This window comes from Dipodomys ordii, unplaced genomic scaffold (assembly GCF_000151885.1).
Source record: "Dipodomys ordii isolate 6190 unplaced genomic scaffold, Dord_2.0 Scaffold111, whole genome shotgun sequence".
NCBI classification, from domain to species: Eukaryota; Metazoa; Chordata; class Mammalia; order Rodentia; family Heteromyidae; genus Dipodomys; species Dipodomys ordii.
Window position 1 is genome coordinate 6,859,049 of NW_012267327.1, and position 14,213 is coordinate 6,873,261.

General features: G+C 42.9%; 1 protein-coding gene across 1 annotated transcript in view; it reads left to right on the top strand.

Annotated features, from left to right (window-relative positions):
• Nucleotides 1–4,795, top strand: part of Sidt1 (SID1 transmembrane family, member 1) — an 82,913-nt gene extending 78,118 nt beyond the window's left edge. The window contains exons 22-26 of the mRNA XM_013028520.1: nt 501–523; nt 1,407–1,647; nt 1,734–1,844; nt 2,882–2,995; nt 4,733–4,795. Coding sequence (XP_012883974.1) covers nt 501–523; nt 1,407–1,647; nt 1,734–1,844; nt 2,882–2,995; nt 4,733–4,795 — 552 coding nt within the window. The remainder of the gene's footprint in view (nt 1–500; nt 524–1,406; nt 1,648–1,733; nt 1,845–2,881; nt 2,996–4,732) is intronic.
• The last annotated feature ends 9,418 nt before the right edge of the window (nt 4,796–14,213 follow it).

Consider the following 14,213-nt stretch of genomic DNA (forward strand, 5'->3'; position numbering starts at 1 on the left):
TGTGTGTGTGTGTGTGTGTGTGTGTGTGTGTGTGTGTGTGTTGGTAATAGCCCTTCTAAACTAAGTGAGATAGAATGCGGTTGTGGTTTTGATTTGCATATTCCTGATAGCCAGTGATTTATTGGTCACTTATAGCCCTTTTGAGAACTGTCTTAACTAAATTTTTTCACTAGATAGAGCTAGTGCTCTATCACTTGAGCCAACCCTCCAGACCAGCATTTTGCTGATTAATTAGACATAGTCATTTTTTAGACATAGTCATTAATTAAGACATGGTCATTTGCCCATTTTTAAATTGGATTACTTGTCTTGTGAAGTCTTTCTGAGTGCTTTATATGTTCTAAACACCAATCCTTTGTCAGCTATGTATGTGACAAATCTTTTCTCCTGTTCTGTAGTCTCTCTTTTCACTCTATTGACTGTTCCTGTGCCACGAAGAAGGTTTTCAGTTTGATGTAACCCATTTATCCACTTGTTGCTTTCGTTTACTGTGTTTTTAGGGTCAAGATAAAGATTTTCTAAAGTTTGTGTGTCAATGTGTATTTATTAAAACAATATCAGATAGGAGATGAAGAAGAGTAATAAAGTATTCTACTATAATGCAAAATAGAAAATTGAATCAAAATTGAACCCAAACCTCAACCAAAGTAAACCAGTATCCATTTACAAATGGACAGTTAGCACACTTTTGTATTGTTTTTAGCCAGTTCTTGAGATCATTCTACTTGTGGTAATCCCCTCTATGGAACTGATCTTATATTTAAAAAGTAAATATGATATGTCTGAGGTATTCATTTATTCATCAGTGTTGCTTGTAATCACAAAAGAGTTCGGGAGGCTGGAAAGCCTTATTTCAAGTAGAAAAGGACTGCACAAAATATGTCCACTTGGCATTACCATGAAAAATAAATATTCCAAAAACAATAACAAATTGAAAACTAATTATACAGCCATGTTTAGTGATATTTCCATCAAAAAGGACCATCTTCACAACAGTGACCCCATAAAATGATATCACCTAGTGCCTCAGTAAGCACCCAGGTTGGTGTTAAGTACTCCCTGTGATATTTGGACAATGCCACAATCATTCATTGATGCATCTCTCAGAACATGTTCATGTCCTTAACCTAGGTGACTATAGGTTAAAGTGGGGATTTGAGGCAGTACTGGAGTTTGAACTTGGGATCTTATGCTTGTTAGGCAAATACTCTGCCACTTGACGCACACACACACACACACACACACACACACACACACACACACAGAGTCCTTTTAATTTGTGTTATTTTTCTAATAAAGTCTTACCTGTATGCCCAGACTGGCCTAGGCTATAACCCCCTATTTATACTTCCCGGATAGCTGAAGTAACAGGCATACACCTCCACACCCAGTTTGTTATTGCTTAGACTGGCCTGGAACCACTACACTGGACTTGGAAGTGGGCTTCTAAAACTGCTTTTTAAAAGCAGTGAAAAATCCAACCTTGTTACAAATCCATCTTCTCTCTCCTACAATCTCCTTCCCTCCTCCTATGTCCTCAGTGCTCTCTTTGGACTGATCTACCGGCCCAGGGACTTTGCATCCTACATGCTGGGTATCTTCATCTGCAACCTGCTGCTGTACCTGGCCTTCTACATCATCATGAAGGTAGGGGAGGCTGGGAGCTGGGAGCGCCCTGGCCTGGAGGGTGGTAATGGCTCCATCTTCCCCACCCCTGCATCTCCTCCCCACAGCTTCGCAGCTCTGAGAAGGTTCTTCCTGTGCCACTCTTCTGCATCGTGGCCACTGCGGTGGTGTGGGCTGCTGCCCTGTATTTCTTCTTCCAGAATCTGAGCAGCTGGGAGGTAAGCAAATAGCCTTTTTGACCTTTCTGCCTTCGCTTTCTTCCTTCCTTCTACCTTCTCTAAATAGCCAGATTCCTTCTGAAGGGATGTAAGTCTCAATAGACACTTGCAAATTCTCTCATGACTCCTATTCCCAATAGATAATTACCACGCATCTTCTCCATCTTTCCCATTGCCACCATCCATCAGCAAATACAGTGTGTGGCGTTACTACATCCATTTTACAGACAGGAAAGCGGAGGCCTCCCAAGTCAGTGCTCAATCTGAGGCACAGGACAGGAAGTCTCAGCTTTCCATCCTAACAATCACCATAGTTAATTATAGGACATTTTCATCACCCCAGAAGGAAAACTGATCATTGTGAGAAGCCATTCCCTGTTTCTCCCTAATCCGATGGCAATTGTCAACTGCTTACCTTTGTCTATGTACATTTGCTAATTCTGGACTTTTTTATGTAAATGGGGTCACAAACCTGTGTACTTTGGGTCAGACTTCTCCATGTTGCTCAATGAGGTCAGTCCCTCATGCCCTATTATCACGGATTCATATTCCACTGTGACTGAGAGCTCACAACTGTAATTCTAGCCAATCAGAAGGCTGAGAACTGAGAAAGTCATGAGACTCTTATCTCCAATTACCCATCAAAAAGCCAGAAGTAGTGGAGGTATGGTTGAAGTGGTAGAGCACCAGTGTTGAATGGGAAAAGAGACAAAACTAAGACCCTGAATTCAAGCCCCAGTACTGGCACACACACACACACACACACACACACACACACACACACACAAAACTCCCTTGTGGGAATCTACACCATATTGTCTGTGCATCCATGAGCCAGAAGACATTTGGATTGTTTCTACTTTGGGCTGTGATACACGATGTTGTTGTGAATAGTTGTGTACAAGTTCACATGTAGGTAGGTTTTCTTGGACTCTAATTTTTTGAGACATCTAAGAGCATGTTTAGCTTCCTAGATGTCAAAGCATGAAACACTGGATGGTGAGACCCTTGCCCACATCCTGCCTCCCCTTCCTCAGGGAACCCCAGCTGAGTCTCGGGAGAAGAATCGCGAGTGCATCCTGCTGGACTTCTTCGATGACCACGACATCTGGCACTTCCTCTCCGCCACTGCCCTGTTTTTCTCATTTTTGGTGAGATAGGATTATCATATCTTTTTGTTGCTTTCTTTTCTCTTTACCTTTTTGTTTTCTGCCCTTCCTTATACCCTCTTTTATAGTCTTAACTTATTTTTCCAGTTCTTCATTGTCATTCAACATAAAGACTTTTTTTTGCTAGTGTTGTAGCCTTTGGTGAGATCTTAATTTTCAATTTCCTTTTACTTCTGGTGTGTGTGTGTGTGTGTGTGTGTGTGTGTGTGTGTGTGTGTGTTGGTACTGGCACTTGAACTCAAAGCCTCACACTCTTGATTAGCTGTTTTACTCAAGACTGGCTCTCTACCACTTGAGCTATATCTTCATCTGGACTTTTGCTGCTTAATTGGATTTAAGAACCCGATGGAGTTGTGTGCCTGGGCTGGCTTCAAACCTCTGTTTTCAGATCTCATCCTCCTGAGTAGCTGGGAATGAGCACACTTGTACCTGACCTATGTGTTAATATTTTTTGACAGAAAGTTATTTTCCCTACGTTGCATACCACCACATTGGGACTGAATTGGTTATTAGCCTCATTTGCCCAGAATTCCCACTAAAAATTTCCATAATCTTGGGTTACTTCTTCTTATAGTGGACTTACTGTCCTTCCCTTCCTCCAGGCTCACTGAATATGAATATTTCACAGATTCCTAGAGAGACTCCTTTTCTAACCAGTCTGTTCCAAATCTCTCCTGTAGTCTTCTTTGTATTTTGCTCCACCCTTTTCCCAGAAGCCAGCATGTGTTTGTCAATCTAAGATAATAGCTCTCAGAACCTTCTAATCCTACTTGACATTTCCAAGTTTAAAGTCCATGGTGCCCATACAGGAGTCTGATTGACACCACCAGCACCAGGCTCCTGGGCTGCCATCATAGTCCTTGTAAGAGTAGAGCTGGCCTGTCCCCTTGTGGCCAGTGTGGGAAGTTTAACCAATCTCTACAAACATTTCTTTAGGGCTTTTCTTTGTGATGAAGCCCGTGTGGAGCTAAGAGATCCTCATGATGATGGAATGAAAGATGGAAGACAAAGGTTCATATCTTATACAGCATTACTTTATGCAACAATACTTTATTTCCTTTAGGTCTTAAATATCTTTCCAATGAATGACACTATCCAAGTCTCTACCACCCCACCCCATATTTCCTATGTCCCTTCCCTAGTTTAAGTCTAATCCTCAACTTGTATTACAACCTCCAAAACTATTGTTAACTTATGAGTTCCTTTTGTGTCTAAACCCTCTCTGGAATGTGAGCTCCCTAGGGATGTTTGCCTCTTCCACTCTAAGCTGTAACTCCAGCATCTATAACAGCAAATTGCCAGGTGTTGGTAGCACATACCTGTAGTCCTAGCTTACTCAAGAGGCTGAGCTCTTAGGATCACAATTTGAAACCAGCCTGGGCAGAGAATTCCATGAGAGACTCATATCTCCAGTTAAACAGCAAAAAAAAAAAAAAGCCAGAAGTAAGAGGTGTGGCTCAAGTGGCAGAGTGCCAACTTTGAGCAAAAAAGCTAAATGAGAACGCAAGGACCTTAGTTCAATTTAGAGAGAGAGAGAGACAGAGAACAGCACATAATAAACTCACAAGAGCATTTAAGGGACAAATGAACTACATAACTATATTCAGTGCCAGTGAAAAGCAAGGGGCTGCAGATTACTGCCTAAGATATAAAGCAGAAAAGCCAGGACTTCGTTTGGCCTTGTGCATTCCTTTCTGGTCTCTGTTCCTCTCCCTTTAGGTTTTGTTGACTCTGGATGACGACCTGGATGTGGTTCGCAGAGACCAGATCCCTGTGTTCTGAGCATTCAAGCATAACAAGGCGAGAGGGAGTCATCCATCTTGGTGCTGTTCCCTGAAAAAATTCATGAGCTGCAAGTATGGCTGAAGTGGTAGAGCACTTGCCTAGCAAGCAAAAGGCCTAAGTACAAATCCCAGTATTGAATGAAAATAAAAACACAGTGACTGCAGGTGACATGGCACTGCCAATGCACCCCTCCCGCCTGTGGAGCGGACTCCACCTACGTGCGCATAGGAAGGAGAGCTGCTCTGAGCCATCCAAACCTCCCGAAGAGCAGAATGGAAACCATGGGGACAGGCAAACCCTCAAAAAGTTGGAAACTCTCCATTTCTATTTACAGCTGAGACATGGGGCACCTCCACCCTCACCCGAGATGTGGCAGAGTTTTGCCCGCCACGCTCTTGCCCTCAGCTGTCATCCTGCCCAACATGGCCAGCCACCACCCGGATTTTCCACCCAGAAACATTGGTGTGGCCACCTTCACACCTCTGAGCCACCAAGTCATCGCCTCATGTCTCCAAGGTCCCAGGAGGAGCGATGTCTCAAAGTATGGTGGAAGCTGCAGAGAAGACCCAGATCCATAGTCAGCTGGAACAGATGCTCTAGTAGCACCAACCTCATGGCCTCCTTAGAAGGAAGATCGAATGGTTCCCCGGGGAGGGATGGGAGAGTCATTAGACTCCCGATTTGGCTTTGTCACACACTCCTCTGAACAATAACCCAAAGTAAGACCAAGGCCAGGGGGCTCACCTATTTCTTAGTGTCTCCATCTCACTGCTGTGAACCGACCCTAAATTCTTGGAAAGGCCCTGTTACTCTGTAGATGTGTGCTCGGTTCCAGGATAAAAGGGGAAATGGTGGGAGAGGGAGACTTGTGTCAATAAGAGAAACAAGAAAAATGAATGACAGTGCTAAGGGACTGGAAACGCCAGCATCCAGTACACCGGCCTTCGCTGAAGGACTCAGGCTCCCAGGGCAAATCCCACAACGGAACAGTGCCTACTCAGCTCCAACCACACTGTTCCATGCTATTCACATGCTACCTTTGGAAGAGAAATAAACGTTCTTACCATGGTTATTACTGGAGGTTCTCCATGATGGAGCATCATCTACCAAGAGGCCCAGGCCTTTCTCTCAGAACTGTTCATAACTCAGGATAGACACATGTGTTCCCTGTCTCGCTGGTTACAAAATGCTAACCTAGTGTTACCTCTTCTTGCCCCTGACTCTCATTCTTTTCCCCAATAAGGGGTGGCAAAGCTCAGCATCCCAGAGACCTTCTCATGCTCTCTGGCAACCCTGCCCTGAGGGAGTAGAACCCTGTTCTGACCAGGATGCTTGGTTGCCTGAAGTATGACATCAGAGAATCAGCATGATGTCATTAAAGGATCATCATGCAAATATGTGTACACTTGTGTATTTGCTATTGAAATTGAAGTCACTTCTCATCTCTTCTTTCCTGGTCATTCATTTTTTAAAGATGGATCAGGCCTTCTCTTTTCAAAAATTAGCATTTTCTCCAATATTTGTATAATGCTCCAACATGTACTTTGGAAATTTGAACTTTTTCTTGATTTTAAAAACACCAAAATAGGAAAAATATGAAATATTTTGTGTGTGTGTGTTATTCTGAAACACCTCCAAGGTTATGTCTGATCTTCTATTATTCATTCTTACAATGTTTATTGACTCCTATAGGCCTTCTGGAGGTCATCCATTAAATGCTTGTGTTAATGTAACAACTAAAAGAAATTGTCAAATCTGCGTAACTGTGAGCGGACTTGACCTACTGCTCTCAACACATTCAGTGGTGTCTAATCCACAAAGGACCCACTAAGGAAGGGTGGACAAATAAGTTGCCAAAATGGCCCTGCGACCTGGACTGACTAAATCGAATGATGCATTAACCATCTGGAAGCATGTTTGCGGAGAAATGTGAAAGCCGTGTAGAACCCACCCTGAGTTGTCCGAAGGTGGCCAGCTACACATCCTGTGGGCTATCTCATTCACTTTGTGTCATCCACACTGCTGGGTTCCTGTGCTGTTGCCATCAGTGGAGGATGGAGAGGTGAAGAGCCTAAATCCTTAGTGTGGCCAGCAATTGAATGAACACACACACACACACACACACACACACACTTAAAGTGGTAAAGCAAGGAAATGGCTAGGTGATTCAAGAGTAAGATTTATTTAAGTAGAGAAAGTGGAGATATTTCCTGTTCCCCGTGAAGGAAATGGGAGTTGAAGGCAAAAATCAGCAGCTGTTATCTGCTGCCATTATGCTTTCTGAGCTAGGGGAGCCCACACACAGTCCCCTAGTGCCTTCCAACCTTTAGGCAAAGGTTCTGGGTAGCTAAGATGGGTGTTACTTATTCTGAGATATAGATGTCTTTGGGCCTAACCCAAACACAAGGACAATAGATGAGATGAGTTTGAGGGCTTCCTTTCCAAGTTCCCCCATCTTCAGGTCTCTAATTTTTACCATTACAAAGGACAGGTGGATTTTAGATCCTAAACTCTCTAAGTCTCCAGGGCACCTCTGCCTTGTAACTTAGCAATTAAATGGAGGGAAGCTTAACTGCTTTGTTAGCTGCTGCTTCTTTTCAACTTCTGAGTCAGGACCTTTTCTATTTACTAAAAAGAATATACTTTCTCTGTCTCTTCACCTGTGGCTCTGTCCACATTTCCTTGTAAATGACTCTGAACCTTAAAAGGAGGTGCTGAGGGAGGAGAGAGAAAACCCCTGGCTGTCTCCTAGACTAGGACCAGGGCTTGGTTTCAGCATTCTTTTCCTAGAGCTGGTCTGCTCATTATTATATAGTCACCGTCATGGTCTTTTTGTTTTTGTTTTTTTCTTTCCTTTTCTTTTTGTGGTGCTGAAGACTCAGGGCCCTGTATTTACTAGGCAAATGCTCTTCCATTGAGCTAAATCCTCAACCCCTCGTGGTCATTTCTATTGCATGCAACAGGGCTAAAACTCCAGGCCAGGTCAGGCTTTTTTAAAGATCTATTCTAAATGTAGGTTTTGAGGAGTGTTTGTACTGCACCAATTAGAGACTTTAGTACCTCCACAGAATACTGTTTGTCTGCAATGCATATGCTATCTTTTTGTCTACATTAACGCATGTTGCTCTTTAAAAGCAAAAGCCTAGCTGACTCTGAAGGCCAAGTTCAGTGGGAGAATCACCAAGAAAAGCAATGACCTTGGAGAGGCTCCCTCAGATCAAGTACAGGGTAATAAGATCAGTTCAGTTGGAGCAGGCCTGAGAAAAAGTAGCCAGGAGGGAAAACTGAGTGCATTAAAAAAATGACCTCTTCACACCTCTGACCAGTGCTGGAGGGCAGCCCCACCTGTTATGCTGACTGCTGGAGGGATTAGCCTGGTTTTATTTTAGCAGCAAGAAAAACCAGTGGAACACCAGAGTCTCTCTTTCCGTGACTGAAAGAAGGTAATCTCTAAGCCAGCTCCTTAGGGCAAAAAGCAGCATCAGCTGCTGAATCAGTAACTAAGCCCTGAGCAGAATGTTCTATGGGGCTGAAAAAAAATGCAGTGTCAGTAAATCAAGCAATTATGGGTGATCATTGCTCTATCTAAAACTTTGAAGAAAAGGAAGAACAAAAAGAAACTTCAGCTGGGTGCTGGTGGCTCACACCTGTGATCCGACCTACTGAGAGGCTGAGATCTGCAGCTCACAGTTCAAAGCCAGCCAGGCAAGAAAGTCAGTGAGACTCTTATCTCCAATTACCACCAGAAAACTGGAAGTGGTACTGAAAGTGGTAGAGTGTTAGCCTTGAGCTAAAGAGCTCAAGAACAGCACCCAGGTGCAGAGTCCAAGCCCCAAGACCAACGAGAGAGAGAGAGAGAGAGAGAGAGAAGAAGAAATCTGCACTGAAGGAATAATAGAGACTGAGGGAGATTATGAAGTAAACTTGAGTATCAATATGCCCACTTACTTGCTGTGTGGCCTTGGGTAAATTCCTGTGACTCTGATCCTTAGCTAACCGTGTGGCCTTGGGTAAATTCCTGTGACTCTGATCCTTAGCTAACCATGACTTTATATGTGGACCAAGAGGGACAAGGCACAAGTGCAGTGTGAGCATTCCCAGGTTCCTCAGGGAGGCAGAGCAGGAGTGCATTCATCAGCAGGGCTGGGATCTCTCTCTCAGGAAAGTCATTCTCTCCAGTTCCAGGAGGCCCCGAGGGTTTGAAAGCCTCTTCACCCTCAAAGACTCAGCCCAGGTGGCCTCATCTCCCATCCCCAGCCTCCTCCAGACAGTTTATTCTCTGTATTTCATTGATTTCAACACAAAGAAAAGAATGCTCTGGAAGCTAAAGTGGGTGCAAAGTGTAGATGTGACTTCATTTCTGCCAATAAGGAAAGGAAGTCTCCATTTTCTCCTCTTGCATAGCTCTCGTCTTCTTGTGAATACTATGTGCCCTGTTCCTGACCCTCTCCTGGGGGCTCAGCCTCTGTACAGAGGGAGCTTCATGGGAAGACGACAGAGTGGGTTCCAAAGGAAAAATGCCTGGTGAGTGACAGGCAGGTTTTCCAAATAACCCCCGTGGAACGTCTCCTGGGGAAACAAAGGAAAGCACTGAAAGATAAGATATTCTTTTCTTTCCTTCTTTCCTTCCTTCCTTCCTTCCTTCCTTCCTTCTTTCTTTCTTTCTCTCTTTCTTTTTCTGTCTTTCTTTCTTTCTGTCTTTCTATCTGTCTGTCTTTATTTTTTCTCTTTCTCTTTCTTTCCCTCTCTCTTCCTTCCTTCCTTTTTCCCCCTCAATACTCATGGCCTGGCACTGTCCCTTGCCTTATCCTTTCAAGGCTGGTGCTCTACCACTTGAGCCACAATTTCACTTCCAGCCTTTTTGTAGTTAGCTGGAGAGGAGAGTTTTTTCAACCTGGGCTGGCTTTGATGAGTACTCCTCAGATCTCGATCTCCTAGGTAATTAGGATTACAGGCACAAGCAACTGGGGCCCAGCTCGCAAACCAAAGTCTTGATCGCTGTGGTTCTGTTCAGGAAATAGAGGGCTTGTTTTGTGTACACTGTTTGGAGGGGGCAGGATACTTAAATATGGCTAAGTTGTAATGCCTCTTCATTGTCAAGGCACCACTGTGAACAAGGTCAAGTGCCTACTAAGTCTTAGGTAGGTCTTCCTCCACCTGAATTCAAATGCCCTTGGAAAAAGCCACAGGTCAGTCTTCCACGGGAGTGTCAAGAACACCAAACAATTGAGTTTTAGCTTGGACAAGTCACATGTGTCACCAGAGAGCTCTTCTTGCTGGACTTCACTGGCACCTTTTACACCTTACACTTTTCCTGAAGACTACTGAAAGACAAAGAAAATGAGATGGCTAGTATAGTTACTATAGCGTCACCTTTTGCTCCCTTGATCTTAGGGAAATGGAATTCTGCCTTCTTCCTTTCCTAGTCAGGAAAGTTCATCACCTGAACTCTTAAGGTAAGTAATTAGAACAGCCTCAATGTCATATTATCTTTCAAGGGCTAAACAAGTCTGTGTTTCCTATCTCTTAACATTATATATAGTCTTTTTTTTTAATCGGAGGAAGAAATATCAGTATACAATCCCACCATAGCTAGCTCCTGGGCCTCTTTGTACTTCAAATTTTAACATTCTTTATGATTATCTTTATTTTATTTATTTTGTTGTTTGTGGGGCTTGAACTCTGGGCCTGGGCGCTGTCCCTCAGCTCTTCAGCTCAAGGCTAGCACTTTACCACTTGAGCCACAGCACCACTTCTGGTTTTCTGGTGGTTTATTGGAGATAAGAGGCTCAGGACTTTTCTGCCTGGGGCTGGCTTTGAACCACGACTCTCAGATCTCAGCCTCCTGAGTAACTAGGATTAAAGGTGTGAGCCACCAGCGCCCGGCCTTAACATTCTTTATGATTCAAAACATGATGTCTTTTAAAGGAAGTATTACCCAGAAGGATTTAAAAGATAAATATTAAGGATGCTATCATCACAGAAAGAAACTAATTTACATTTATAACTTGTGTTGTATTGTTTATCAGAATCATTCCCAAAGCATGTGACCCCCAGGAGGCTCTTGTCCAGGAAAATGACAAATTCAGGCCTGAAGTCTACTCTGCTTCAGTCTCAGAATGAACAACCTTGTGAAGCAATCTGCTTTTCCCTTTATTTCCTCCTATCGCCACTTCTCTGCTTTCACAGATTCTGAAATACAGTTTCATCTGGGTGCCTGAAGCTCATGCCTTCAATCTCAGGTACTCAGGAGTCTGAGAACTAGGGCAGCACAGTTCAGAGCCAGCGCAGATAGAAAAGTTCATGGGACTATGCCAAAATAATCAGCACAAAGCCAGGCTAGAGTTGGAGCTCAAGTAGTAGAGCACCAGCGGTGAGTAAGCAATCTGAGAAAGCGAGGCCCTGAGTTCCAGCTCCAGTACCAACAACAATTTAAAAATAATAAATGCTGTTTCCGTCAAGAGGAAACATTTGGATCTGGTATCCTGAGAAGCTGGTGTGCCACGGTGTACAAAATGTGCTTCTTCTCTCCCATCACACGATCTCCTGCCCAAGAGGGAAGAGAGACATGAAACAAATAATCATAACTCATTCATTGAGAGCAAGCAAAAAGACAGAGAGAAGGGTCTTACATGCATCATTAGGTACAGAACAGAAAATAATTCAAATAATGATGAGCTGTCATCATCATATCATTTCCATCTTCAATCCCAAATGTGTATTCTTAATTGCTGATAAAACACCGAATAGCATGATTTTGTTTGGTCTTGAATCCTTTGATCTTTCCTATTCTCTGCTGCAGTCAATTCTGCAGTTGTGAAGATTCAGTGATAACCATCTCTCTGGAAGGCAAGCTGTTCCTCAAATAAGTATGTCCTCTTATCTTAAAGTAAACAGCCCCCAAATGCTGGAGAACACCTTGTTCCTGTTTTTGTTTCAGTAATAAAGTCATAACAACCTTTCTCTAATTCCTCCTGGGACAAAGATACTGAGCTAATGGACAACCAGATCATACCTGAAAGACGGACCTGTTGTAACTCTGCAAATCTGTCTCATCCCCTGCCCCTAATTCTCCCTATTAAACCTAAACCCAACTTCTATACCTCAGAAGATGGCTAAAGATGTACTAAAGGGCTTCTTTCTCTCCTCTTCACTGTGTCTCGGTTTTGTTTGGCATATGGGGGTGAGTTGCTAAACCTAACTTGGGACTCCTGGATTTGGGGCCTGGGGTCTAAGAATTCAGTTTCAATAGCATCTCTCTATAACCAAATTCCTAGAAAGACTATTTGGATCCATAAGAGGTCTGGAGGTGCAGGGCTTCTCCTTTCCTGATTCCTAGTCCTATCACAAAATAATACAAAGAGATAATTCGAGGGGAATCTTCCTGGGACCTACCATCACTCTCAAGAATGGGTAACTTTAAAGCACCAGTAGCTCACACCTGTAATCCTAGCTACTCAGGGGACTGAGATCTGAGGATTGTGGTTCAAAAACCAGCCTGGGCAAAAAAAAAAAAAAGCCATAGGATTCTTATTTCCAATTAACCAGCAAAAAGCCAGAGCTGGGACTCAATTGGTAGAGAGATAGTCTTAAGAAAAAAAGCTGAGGGAAAGCATTCCAGTTCTGAGTTCAAGCCCCATTATGATCACAAAAAAGGAGTATATTTACAAAGCTGACTTTCAAGTACTAGATTAATGTGATGGGTAGAGCATTAAGGAGAAGAAAAACTGATATGAAGCAAAAATAATAAATGTCAAGCTAGAAGATAAATGGAAACTCAGATAAAGATCAGGTTTGGGGAGAAAGGCATAGGGGGAAGAAAAGATACAAATTTTCACCCTAATCTATCTTTTAAATATATAAAGGTGGGGGTTTTAACAATAGGATAAATGAGTTTGGATTGGAAAATGGAGGAAAAGATAGCCACTTTCAGTACTAGAGCTTGATCTCAGGACTTGGACACTGTCCCTTAGCTTTTCCCCTTAAGTATAGCACTCTACGAACTTGGGCCACTGGTCCACTTCTGGGTTTTTTGGTTGTTAATTGGAGATAAGAATCTCACAGACTTTTCTGCCCAGACTGGCTTTGAACCAAGATGCTTAGTTCTCAGCCTTCTGAGTAGGTAGGATTACAGGTTTGAGCCTTTAGCACGTGACCAGTTTTCAACACTTACCTGAGTGTGCATATTGAATTACGTAACTATTGAATTACAACAAAAAGAGAATGCTTTCCAAAGTTCAGAAGCTATGTGACTGTTATGCAAACCCAAAGAACAATGTAAGCTACAGAAAGCTCAACCAGTAAAACCACAGCTTTGGACAGTGCCGGCTCTCTAAATTGTAGTAACTGGGCTCAAGGAGACCGTTGAGTATGTTTCTAGGCTGGTACAGAAATAAACTCCTTTTAAAAAAATAAATTCAATACTTGCACTTGGAAAAGAGCTGTAGAACCCCCAATTCACTTAAAATTAAGTATACTTTCCATAAAGTGTCAGGTTACTATTGGAAGCATGTGGGTTCAAAAACAAAATTTTAAATGGAAAGAATGCATGGGAATAGGGTGGTTTTGTTCTTCATTTCTAACAAACATTCAGAGACTCAAAATGCTGTCAAGAGTCAAAAGCCCTCCAGAGCTGCCTCTGAACCTGGTTTGTGCTGGCAGAGCCAGTGAGGCAGACTCTGGTTGAATTGTCAGCAATGGTTGAACTGCCTATGTCCTGGGTGGCTGGCCCAGCCCTCTCCTCTGGAACTAGCTGCAGAGACTTGGGAAATTACCAGGCGTCATTGGCTCACACCTGAATTCCTACCCACGAAGGAGACTGAGATCTATGGATGGAGGTTCGAAGGCACTAGAACAGAAAAAATTGTGAGATTCTTCTCTCCAATAAACCATCCAAAAAAGCTGGACTGGAAGTGTGGCTCAAGTGGTACAGCACTAGTCTTGAGTGGAAAATAGTCAAGCCACTAAGAGGGCAAGGTCTTGAGTTCAAGTCCTTATATTGTCATTAGATAGATAAATAGGTAGATAGGTAGGTAGATAGATAGATAGATAGATAGATAGATAGATAGATAGATAGATAGATAGATAGATAGATAGATAGATAAACATGGACTTGGGACATTCTGTTTCTTCATTTGAAGTATGATAAGAATGGCAATAATAAATATTTTTATGTTTATGTTTGTCTGATAACAAGACCCCAAAACACCTACACAGCCAGGTCTCCTTGGCTCACCCTTGTAATTCAGCTACTTGGGAGGCTGATCACTGTTCAAAGCAAGCTTCTAATATGCAACTAACCAGAATAAAAAAAGCCAAAAGACAATACTTCCCAAGGCTATCTACAAATTCAACGCAATACCTATCAAAATTCCAACCTCATTCTTCAAGGAAATAGAAGAGGCAATCCAAAAAT